Here is a 12,633-nt window from a genome sequence, read left to right as displayed (position 1 = left end):
ATAGCTTTTCACCTTTAAATGAAAGGATACTTCTGCCATAAAAAAATCAAATCATGTAGCAAGCAAGGTTTTCTCCCCATGCTTATATGATAGCCTGCTTGTAACAGAGAATGGTCAACCGTCAAAGTGTCAATCTGCTGGGTATGCCCAACCTGTTGATCTAGCTCCATTCTATCAAGTGCACATGTTTTAAAACACTGTTTTGGCACACAGTTATTCCGCCTACAGGCGAATCCACTGCAACCTGTGGGTAAATGCTTTTTATCACCGGAATTGCCTTTATCACAGCTGAGTAGTATTTCTCCGAAGGACTGCGGTGATTTTTTGACGTGCTTCGGTTAGTGAAGCTGCTCTCTCTTTTGGAGGATGTGGAGATTGCAGTATCGGTAAGGTGCTTCCTGCACTTTGCCTGGGTTTATTCAAGGTCGATATAGTAGACCCAGACAGGCTCACTAGCGTGGTTCCATTACTTGCTGATAAGCTCAAAGGATGCTTCTGGTGTGCACTAGTCATTATGTGAGGTGTCACTGCTTTTTCTGAGGTAAATGACTTTTGTGACACTGGGAGGTGCCCATTAGCTCTTTTCAATTCAAAAAGTTGTTCCCTGGCCTGGGTCAAGGCCTCAGTGAGCTCATAGCGTTCTTCACACTCCATGCGCACAGTATCCTTGAGGAAGGCATTCTGAAAGAAGGAAATTTTTAATTAAACGTAAAATGCACAAGCCCTTTTTAAATGCAGTATAGCCCAACTCCAACCCAAAAACTTTTTTTCTATGCGGTGGGGTTTACTGCTCTTTTTTTTTTCTAGAGGAGAGCAGAGATATACTTATCTGATCCTTCAATCCTACCTGCACCAGACCTATCCAGCACCCCTGCGCTCCAGCGGTATTGAATAGTGGACTGTTCCTGACGTCATCACGTCCAGACCAGACTCAATAGATGAGGAACAGTCCACACCTGGACCATGGAGAAGCACAGTTTTCCGGAGGATGGAAGGATCGGTTGAGTGAATGCATTCTGCTCACCCCTAGACAAAATGAGCAGTTGATCCGTGCAGTACGGACATAGCCTCACTGCATGGGACATTAAGCATTTAAATCATTTTCAGAAATTGAAATATAAACACTTACCAATAATAACAGGATAGTTGTTTTTACTCATCCTGTACTTGCTGAGTAATACAGCAACCAGCTATTGCTTCTGAACTTTTGAACAGTGTTTGTGCACATGAGCGAAATACAGAAATACAGAAATTCAGAAATACAAAGGAACATTATTGTTACTTTGTATTTACACTGTTTCATTCACATGAAAATCAAAAGGGTGACTTTGATCTGCATATCGCTTTGGTTAAAGCAAACTAAGGCTTCTTTCACACGGGTGGTCCGATCGTATCTCCCTGTCAGTTTTTCATGGGGCTCTGAATGGAAGCTCAATGTTGGTCTACGGGCAGGCAGATCTAAAGGGATGCACATCCATTTATATCCGATTACCTCTGGACAAGAACACAGAGCTTTTTTCCGTCTAGGCCAATAAAAAAGAAAAAGCTCTGTGTTCTTTTCCATTTTTTTGACATAAACATGATAGATCTGAGGTAGCTGGATGTAAATAGACCCGCGTCCATTTACATCTGCCTGATCACAGACCTAACATCTGTCCATTATGGTCCAGGCAGGAGGTCAAAACTGAATGTATAAAGATATCATAAATGTGAAATCCCTACTATTGGCCTCTGATTTAGCAGGGGATCTGGTCAGAGATTCCCTGCTGATTTGAACAGACACAGCCCTTGTGAAAGGCCCCTAAGAAGTAAAAAATCTCTGTGAGAGATCAACAATACAATTGAGTGTTACACTTACACTTACACAATACATGTATGCACTTAACATGAAACAAATATATCTGATCCTATGTCCGTTTCAAAAGCAAAATGAACGACTTAGGCCAAATCAGACCTGTCATCACATCATGAGCCATTTGTTGAACAATTAAAATCTTTTTAAACTGAAACTAAATTCCGCAATACTCATCTTTCCCCAACAGTCCTTAGTCTGCGAGGTCACTCGGCCCCAACATCTTCTCTTCTCCCCAGCTTCATCTGAGTGCTGAGTCCTCTGCCATCTTAATTAGTGGGCGAGGGATAATGTAACAAAGGAGTTCATTCATCCTGGCACACTAGCAGCATGTTGAGAATGTATCCTGAGTTGAGACTGCGACAGATAGGTATGTTTATTTTATTGCAGAAGACAAACTGCATGTCTCTTCTGCAATAAAGAGCTGGCCTAGCTGTAAAGAAGGACTTTAAAGCGGAGTTCCAGCCTCAATACGAAAATTTGACATCCGCTTGCTCTAAGTTACCTGAAAAATATTTTTTTTTGCTTTACTTACTTTGTTTTTGAAGAAAATATACTTACCTTCCTTCCACTTCCTCCCTCTGCGACCGTGGCCCGCGCCGTGACTTCCTGCTTGCATTGACTCCTGGGAGCCGAACGTCATCGATCCCAGGAGTCAAAGCGCCTGCACCAACCCCGCTCGTCACTTCCAGTGCAGGCGCTTCATTTCCTGCTAAACAGCTTCTGGGCATGCCCAGAAGCTGTGTAGGGATGACGCACCTGCACCGGAAGTGACGAGCAGGGCCGGTGCAGGGCATTCTGGGACTCCGACGTCCCCGAAGAGGACACCGTAGAGGATGCTCTGGCTTCAGCTGCCCACAACTGAGATGGCAGCGCTGGACAAGACATTTTCAAGGTAAGTATTTCTTCTAAAAGGTAAGTGAAACCAGGGACAGTTCAGAGGTTATCATTGCTGAAATGCACTAGCCCTGACTGTCCCAGGGGTGTTTCTATCGAAATTTTTTTTTTTGAGGCCGGAACTCCGCTTTAATATGATGTTCTAATGTGGCATTTACATCTGATGCTGAACCACTGCAGAGAACCGCTGAACTGAAGTAGGGTACAGGTGTAATGGAAAAGAGTGACGTTGTATACAGTGATTGATCCTAGATTTGGTTTGGTCAAGCCAGCCAAAGGCAATGTGTCTGTTTCATAACTAATATAATAAGTATTTCTTAAAAAGTGGATCAGAAGGCCATTTGATATAAAGATCAATGCTAACTACCAATAGCATTACAATGGACATACAACATATCATCATGATCACAGGTAAAAACCTTCATTTTTTAGAGAGAAAATGCCTGATCTTTTAGCATAGCCATTGTTAGACAAGCACACAATCTTTATTCAATGAACTGACCTGGTGAGGTCATCTGGCTTGTCCTCAGCTGAACATGTAGGATATGATTGGCAGGGCTATTAGTGCAACTGAACACTAGAACAGAAATATTGAAGAACTGACTGCCTACGTGAAACAAGCCTATAATGATATTCCTCAGAAAGCCATCAATGTTCAGTTTAGTTCCTTACAGAAACAAATAATGGATCCCCATGAGTGGAGACCATACCTCATTGATTATCACATTTGTTTTGCATTATCTCAAAGTGTAATTTATTTTAGGTGCCATACATAATTATTTCATACAGTTTAGTCAAAAATATATAAACTCCATAATGGTGTTGTGACTTTCTTCCAGAGCACCTTTTCTATGGGCTCCCTTGTAAGCAGAATAAAAACCATGATCATGGTAAATATGTTGCAATTCACTGAAAGGTCAAATCTGATCATTACACCTTGCACGTCATCATTTTAGTTTGCGCTGTCTTATTTACCACTGCCAAAGACATTTTGTATTTCATTTTGGATAGAGTGGGAAAAGGTTAAAACTATTTTTTTTTTCACTGCCCAATGAGAAATATTTTCTTCCACTGCCTGCCTGTGGACGCAATAGAAAGTGAGAGGATATATTTCCAATGTAAGGGAAATCTCCTCTGACACAGGAACCAGTATATGCATAGGAAGACTTTTTCCCCTTATTCCAGTTCTGGTGACAACTCAAAATTTAGGATTTACCCTAATTCTATTCCTGGTGAGAATAAAAACCTGACAGTGGTTCTAATACCTAACACAGCTTAAAAAAAAAAAAAAACTTTATCTTTTGTTATACTTTAAAGCATTTGCCCTGCCATAACCTTTAGTTTTGTTTGCTAGGATAAAGTAGAAGTTTAGAGCCATTTTTAGATATTTACTACTATCCAGGGCTCTGATAGAAATATTTCCTCTCACTAATTGTCATGGTGACACAGGAGTGGATTTACTAAAGGCAAATAGACTGTGCATTCTGCAAGTGCAGTTGCTCCAGAGCTTAGTAAATGAGGAAAAGCTCTGACTTCCATCACCCAATCATGTGCAAGCATAAATGTTTTTATTTTTTTTATTTTATTTGCATGTGATTGGTTATGCTTTGCAAAATGGATCTTCATCTCATTTACTAAGCTCTAGAGCAACTGCACTTGCAAAGTGCACAGTCTATTTGCCTTTAGTAACTCAACCCCAATGATTTCTCCAAATAGGAAATGCGAGAAAATCTGCAATTGAGATGCAGACAGTAACAAAAAGTAAATGGGGTTCTAGCCTTCCCCAATCTACTAAAAAAAAATTATTTTTGTGTTGCTGTGGAGGTTTTATTTAGCTTCCTGTGTGACTGTGCTATAAAAGTACACTATATTACCAAAAGTATTGGGACACCTGCCTTTACACGCACATTAACTTTAATGGCATCCCAGTCTTAGTCCATAAGGTTCAATATTGAGTTGGCCCACCCTTTGCAGCTATAACGGCTTCAACTCTTCTGGGAAGGCTGTCCACAAGGTTTAGGAGTGTCTATGGGAATGTTTAACCATTCTTCCAGAAGCGCATTTGTGAGGTCAGGCACTGATGTTGAATGAGAAAGCCTGGCTCACAGTCTCTGCTCTAATTCATCCCAAAGGTGTTCTAATGGGTTGAGGTCAGGATTCCATGTAGGTCAGTTAAGTTCTTCCACCCCAGACTCCGTCATCCATATCTTTATGGACTTTGCTTTGTGCACTGATCTAAATCATTTGGTGGAGGGGAGATCATGGTGTGGGGTTGATTTTCAGGGATTGGGCTTGGCCCCTTAGTTCTAGGGAAGGAAACTTTTAAGGCGTCAGCATACCAAGACATTTTGGATAATTTCACGCTCCCAACTTTGTGGGAACAGTTTTGGGATGGGCCCTTCCTGTACCAACATGACTGTGCACCAGTGCACAAAGCAAGGTCCTTAAAGACATGGATGAGCGAGTTTGGGTGGAAGAACTTAACTGGCCTGCACAGAGTCCTAAACTCAACCTGAACACCTTTGGGATGAATTAGAGCGGAGACTGCAAGCCAGGCATTCTCGTCTCATTGCCTGACCTCACAAATATGCTTCTAGAAGAATGGTCAAACACTCCCATAGACACACAACTAAACCTTGTGGACAGCCTTCCCAGAAGAGTTGAAGCTGTTATTGCTGCAAGGGAGACTAACTCAATATTGAACCCTACGGACTAAGACTGGGGTGCCATTAAAGTTCATGTGTGTGTAAAGGCATGCGTCCCAATACTTTTAGTAATATAGTGTATATTGCTACAAATGAGATTTTCAACACCCAGTTAGGTCCAGAATCTGTCAGTGTAAACTGTCATAGGATGTGTTGTTTTAGGGATCATGAACATGGACAGTAAGAGGTGAAAATATACTCTAGCATAAATAATGCTAGTGAATGGCTGCACCGACTTGTACTTGGATATACTGTAGATGGAAAGACATCATCAGCGCATGCAAGTGTAAAAGGCTGATGCAAGAAAGTATCAAGTACAAGCGTTCATAGTGAACAATAGAAGCAAATGAGGCTCCCTGGGCAAAGAAAAATAGAGCATATATGCCGCCCATGTGCTTGAGCCCTTATTTTCTGTCTTGTCAAGGGCAGTTGTAGGATTCTGACAAAAAGCTAATTTTGTTGTTTGATAAGGCTTTCTGCGTACTAAAAATTTCCACCGACCTGGCAATCATGGTGCTGTCACAAATCAAAGTCAAAATTGTAAATGCACATTATGTTTTACTTAGTATTACTTTTTTTAACTTTCTTTTTTTCCAAGATCACAAGACGATTGCAGTATTGACCAGGAGCCTATAATGGTTTTGTATTGTGGCTTCTTACCTCCTGAGTGACTTGGTCTAGTTGATGTCTTAGCTGTGCGCAGGTCATGTTCATTTCATTCAGTTGCTCAGCCTTTGTGTGAATGCCTTTTCTCATTTCTTCAAGGGAAGAGGTATTGTGTTCATAATCTCTTTTCAAACGAACTTCCAACTCAGAAATAATTTTTTTTAAGTTGGTAATTTCAGTATCTTTTGCTTGATTTTTCTCCAGAAGTCTTGCTTGAGCTTGCTGTAACTTCTTCTCCAGAATGTCTATTTCAGCCTGCAGTTCTTCACATGCCCTGGATACTAGTGCTGGTATCTGCAAAATATAAAAGCATTGCTGAATTCATTAGGTCTAGTTTTTTACAGGAATTAGTGCATTCAAAATATATTAAAGAGCAGAAATAATTAATTGTAGAGACTGATGGTAATGCAATAAGACAACAAATCATATTTAAAGCAGTATTAAACCTAAAAGCAAACATTTATTACAATTGAAGGAAGAGAAAGGTACGTGCATGACCTTATTGGGCGTCTAGCGTGTAAGTGATGATCGCTATTTGAAATTTAATGTACAAATATCTATCACTTTCTGTAATGCTCAAACTAATGACATCATCTGTTTTTATAATTAGTTGAATGTGGCATATTTGTGGCTGGTCTTGAAAAAGCATGAAGTGAAATGCGTTGACCAACTACATCAATCAGCTACCTCTTATGTGAAGTTTTTGTATAGAGGTGTAACATTATGCCACAGCTCCATTTTTGAGATGCTTATGTGTATCTATGTAATCTTTTAAATTAGCTATATATGGCGCCTACTATATTTTAAATGATATTTAATAAATAATATTTTTAGACACTAATCTATGTGAGTGCCTTTAAAGTCCACCACAAGCAGGACATGGTTCTGCAACCCTTCTTTTCTCTCCCAAACATTTATTACATCACAACTTGCCAATTTATAGATGTAATGGTTGCATTCGTTTTATTTTTAGGTTTTCTTTTTATTTTCATCCTCTGAACCTGCCAGTAAGGCTGTCATTTTTCGACAGAACAAAATGTCATGCAGCTGTAGCAGTTACAGGGTTAAGAAAAACCATTTACCACTAACAGGGGTTCTTACAATGATCAGCTTTGATTTATTAATCTACAACCTTTATCCCAAAAGAAAGAAAAAATGTTGCTGTAACTGCAGTGTGAGCTAGAGTTTGGCTTTAATTTGTTAGTGTAGCTAACTCTGCTAGAACATCTAACACTCCCCTCCACCCAAGTTTGCACTTTGCTCTTAGCCTTATGCAATGAGCCCAACAGTGTGAGAACCTTCATATCTAAGCCAAGATCGGTTACAGAGCTACAGTATATTCTTATTTTGTTTTAAATGCAAATGATTACTAAACCAAAGAACCCAGTACATTGGTTCCATTTTTCATCTTGCATAAGACAGATGAAAGCTGAGAAGACACATATGGGGAGTAATGTAAAAATAAAATCTAACGCCATTGGCTCCCGTGGCTGTCAATCAAAGTCAATGAGCCAATCAGGAGAGAGAGGGGGTGGGGCCGAACTGCAGCTCCATGTCTGAATTGACACAGGGAGCTGTAGCTCGGCTCGGGTGCCACATAGCAATCTGCTTGCTGTGGGGGCACTCGACAGGAGGGAGGGGCCAGGAGCAGTATTGAGGGACCCGAGAAGAGGAGGATCCCTCAAAAAACAAAACTTTACAATCACTTCAATAATATTAGGTATATGAGAAACAGCTGCTGCTAAAGTCCCACTTTTGCAACTGGCATTAGAGATGAGATATTGAAAAAATATTAGGCCCCTTTCAAACATGCGGACTGTTCAGGTCTGCCTGTCAGTTTTTCAGGCGGATCTGAATGGATGCCCCATGCATCTCTATGGAGCAGCAGATGTCAGCGGAGACATGTCCGCTGACATCCGATCCTGTCCATCAAATCCGGATGGATGGAAACCCTATTTTCCATCCGTCTGGCAGATTGGATCGGATGAGAAGGGAGAGGCGGTCCATTCTCATCCGATTCCCCTATAGAGGACAGCGGGGACCTGACAGCTCTGTCTCCACACACAGAGCGGAGACAGAGCTGCCATCCGCCTGCTCAGCAGGGGATCGGCAGATAGATCCCACGCTGAGAAAAACGGAGTCCGACGATGGAGCGGGCAGTGTGAAAGGGGCCTTAGACTTAAATTTGTGCTGATTATAGGAGTCTTTGATGAGAGCAATGCCATCCTGACCATTGAAACTGAAAGGCTTGCAGGGTGAGACTGCATGGCCCCTGCTGAAGGATGGATAAAACCTAAAAGCAGAACTTCACCCTAAAAAAGGAAGGTCTGCTTTATGCCCTCCTCCAACCTCCTCTTCTATTCTTTGCACTTCTTTTTTTTTTTTTTGACAGGTACCAACTCCCACTTCTGGTCGCATTGCTGCAGTGATCCACCGGAAGTCCCACCCCCCCCCCCTCCCCCACTTGCAAACTTCTGGAGAGATAACAGGTCTAGAAAACGGTAGGACCATTCACAAAGCACAATGCAGCTCACGCATGGACAGTGAGCAGCTGGCTGTGAAGCTACAAGGAATCACAGCCGGCTGCCCACAGTAAACATGTTGGCACTGATACCCCAAAGACCAGCGATGAACCGGTTTGGGTGAGCATGGCTTTGAGTGCCCTTTTTTTTTTTAAAGTCAGCAGTTACAGTATTTGTACATAAAACAGGGCGAAGAACGGCTTTAAACTTTTCATTCTTTTTTATTATGTGTGTGTATGATTTCACTCAAACTATGGTGAATGCAGTTTAATGCAGATAAGATATGCTATGTCTCGTCTGCATTAAAATTATTTACCTACCTGTCCGCACTGTACACTGAGGTGCGCACACGCACCAATGTAAACATCCGGGAATCGATACCCAGAAGTCACCAGCTCCAGGGATCCCAGCACTGAAGGGCAGGCAAGTATAGTGTGTCAGGCAATTGGAAATCTGTTCATGACCTGATCGTTGAATTAGGAATTTAAGTGACATACACTACAATGATAGCAGTGGTGAAATTCTCTATTTCAGGTCATGAGAACATGTAACAAGCGCAACCACTTAATGAGGAAATGGTACTAGTCTACAAAATTAATAAATGTTGTAGTGTGGTCATGTCTGTCTAGTGTCCTTATTTGGCTGTCTATTACCGATTTACAGATCTGAATGAGGTAAGTTTTGGAAAAGATGTGGTTTGATCAAATATGGACAAAACTTGAGAAACAGTTTGGGAGAATCAAGCAAGTGAACCTGTACACTGGAACAGGTATGAACTTAGTCCCACCTTCATTGAATAGGAATTTACGATTTCAAGGTAAATTCTATTACTAAATTTGACATTTTTTTAAGCTTAGGCACAACTCTGCCTCACCTGAAAGTGCTTGTACGTAGTGAGCAGTTTTTAAAGCACTGAACATTGTCATGTTGGAGCTAAAGGGAGAGTGTGTGTCTACTAGCCCCTTTTCCATAAAGTCAAGGTTTTCCCGTACGTTCCTGTGATACAGTAAGAAAGAGCTAATTTCATAGAGGCATCTGTAGATAGTATGAGGGGGAAGTGAATATAAAAGAGACAGGTCAGCCCTTAGACTGAACAATTAATCTGACAAACCATGCTATTTACAGTATCTCAAAAAAGTGAGTACACCCCTTACATTTTCGTAAATATTTTATTATATCTTTTCATGTGACAACACTGAAGAAATGACACTTTGCTACAAAGTAAAGTAGTGAGTGTATAGCTTGTATAACATTGTAAATGTGCTGTTCCCTCAAAATAACTCAACACACAGCCAGTAATGGCTAAAACAACTGGCAAGAATAGTGAGTACACCCCTAAGTGAAAATGTCCAATTTGGGCCCAAAGTGTCAATATTTTGTGTGGCCACCATTATTTTTCAACACTGCCTTAATCCTACTGGGCATGGAGTTCACCAGAGCTTCGCAGCTCATCACTGGAGTCCTCTTCCACTCCTCCATGACGACATCACAAAGCTGTCAGTGCTCAGACCATACATCTCACACTGCATCAAATTGGTCTGCATGGCTGTCTTCCCAGAAGGAAGCCTCTTCAAAAGATGATGCACAAGAAAGCCCGCAAACAGTTTTCTGAAGACAAGCAGACTAAGGACATGGATTACTGGAACCATGTCCTGTGGTCTGATGAGACCAAGATAAATGTATTTGGTTCAGATAATGTCAAGCGTGTGTAGCGGCAACCAGGCGAGGAATACAAAGACAAGTGTGTCTTGCCTACAGTCAAGCATGGTGGTGGGAGTGTCATGGTCTGGGGCTGCATGAGTGCTGCCGCCACTGGGGAGCTACAGTTCATTGAGGGAACCATGAATGCCAACATGTACTGTGACATACTGAAGCATGATCCCCTCCCTTTGGAGACTGGGCTGCAGGGCAGTATTCCAGCATGATAACAACCCCAAACACACCACCAAGACGACCACTGCCTTGCGAAAAAAGCTGAGGGTAAAGGTGATGGACTGGCCAGCATGTCTCTAGACCTAAACCCTATTGAGCATCTGTGCGACATCCAATGGAAGGTGGAAGAGCTCAAGGTCTCCAACGTCCACCAGCTTCGTGATGTCGTCATGGAGGAGTGGAAGAGGACCTTTGAAGCTCTGGTGAACTCCATGCCCAAAAGGGTTGAGGCAGTGCTGGAAAATAATGGTGGCTACACAAAATATTGACACTTAGGACCCAATTTAAACATTTTCACCTAGGGGTGTACTCACTTTTGTTGCCAGCTGTTTAGACATTAATAGCTGTGTGTTCAGTTATTTTGAGGGGACAGCAAATTTACACTGGTATACAAGCTGTACACTCACTACTTTACATTGTAGAAAAGTGTCATTTCTTCAGTGTTGTCACATGAAAAGTTATAATAAAATATTTACAAAAATGCGAGGGGTGTACTCACTTTTGTGAGATACTGTACATGGGGGCAGCCATGCTGTAGCTGGTCAGTGCATATGAAGACCTGTTTCCTGTTTAGTATAATCTTATACCTTGCTGCGTTTTATCTTATTGCAAGTCTACCAGAGTAGATTAGTCTCTGATCCTTGGAAAACCAAAAATTACCTGCAGTCTCTAATGACATCAAACAATCAGAATTCTCCTAATAGCCAGAGACTATGTGATCCAAACTGCCTATTCTATAGTAACATGAGAGCACACCGGATCAGTTTTTTTTTTTCTATATGCAAGGCAAGCAAGGGGTAATTTGCTGACTAAAACTAGCAGTATACTTTGGTAATAACATGTGTTATAGTGATTAATATGAAGTGTGGTAGGTCCGCCATAAGCAGCTAAAAGGTGCTGGCTTAAATTATCTATATAGTCTTCTGAGTGTGAATACTCCTTAATAAAAATAATTAAATTAAGTATGTGTCCAACACTGGTACTCAATAATATACACAGTGCAATCTATAATGTAATGTAATGCTGCATTACACTATACAGTTATTGATGGGGAATACAGTGCATATCACTTAATACTGCTGGGAATCCTGCATATCAAGACTAATGTAACTAATCCTTTTAATGTCTACAGAAAATGAAGGTGATGCATACAGAGAAGCAGTTTCCTGAAGATTGTTGTCTTATCGTGTCTCCTATTTACTACATTAAATTAACTGCTACATAAAAAATGACATGGTCGGGAAGTAAGCTAGCATTTCAAGGAAGGTGTGTAAAAGTATTCAAGTCATTCAAACCATCTCAAATCACTTGTTAAAAAGATAGAAACTGCACAAAAAGTACCTATGCTTGGCATGACAGTTATTAGTCTGTGGCTTCAGGACTTTATAGCTATGCTAACTGGTTTGACAGGAAATAAATGTCTTGTGGAAGACCATTTTCTTGGGAATTCATTGGGTTACAGTACAGGGCTATTCCTAGTAACAACGCAGCGAAAATGGCTTTAATAAACAGGTTATGGTAGTTCAGTTTTGCAAGAAAAATAATGGGGCTGAAATAATAGATGGATTTTTAACAATCCAACATCTTCCCTCAAAATACATTCCCCATTAAGGGAAAGCTTTGAGAAGAAGAGAAACATACGAATTATTAATGGACTGGCTGCATAAAGTTAAGGTAAATATAGGTATTTAGATCATAGTTTAGAATACCGGAAGGGTGGAAAGTTAGAACTTATGTTAATTTTTTATGCTGCTTATGACTGTAGTGGAGAGACTTCCTCTTACTTTTTATCACTGTAATACCAGAACCAAGGGGAACAAATGGATTCTTACAACTGGAAGGCACAGCCAACAAAAAATAAATAATATAAATAACAATATAGATAATAATAAATAATCCACAGAAGTTATAACTCTTCCAGTGTGCTTCATTACTCAACTGTGCCGTAGGTGGGAAGGAACCCATATACCAAAAGCTAAACCGCTACCAACTTTTTTGCCATCTATGTCCCATTGGGGGCATGTTCCTTTTTGTAAACACAAGCGTCATGAAATCTCTT

The 12,633-nt window shown here is 40.9% G+C and overlaps 1 protein-coding gene across 1 annotated transcript in view; it reads right to left on the bottom strand.

The window, feature by feature from the left end:
* Positions 1 to 264: 264 nt before the first annotated feature.
* The window catches only part of LEKR1 (leucine, glutamate and lysine rich 1), a 285,005-nt gene continuing 272,636 nt past the window's right edge, over positions 265 to 12,633 (bottom strand). The window contains exons 12-13 of the mRNA XM_082251303.1: positions 6,115 to 6,414; positions 265 to 681 (exon numbers count right to left, since the gene is read on the bottom strand). Of these exons, the coding sequence (XP_082107429.1) occupies positions 283 to 681; positions 6,115 to 6,414 (699 nt within the window). The 3' untranslated portion in view covers positions 265 to 282. The remainder of the gene's footprint in view (positions 682 to 6,114; positions 6,415 to 12,633) is intronic.

This window comes from Pelophylax lessonae (genome assembly GCF_965119305.1).
Source record: "Pelophylax lessonae genome assembly, chromosome: 3".
NCBI lineage: Eukaryota > Metazoa > Chordata > Amphibia > Anura > Ranidae > Pelophylax > Pelophylax lessonae.
The sequence above is the reverse complement of the archived record's forward strand: the minus strand, read 5'-3'. Positions and strand labels throughout refer to the sequence as shown.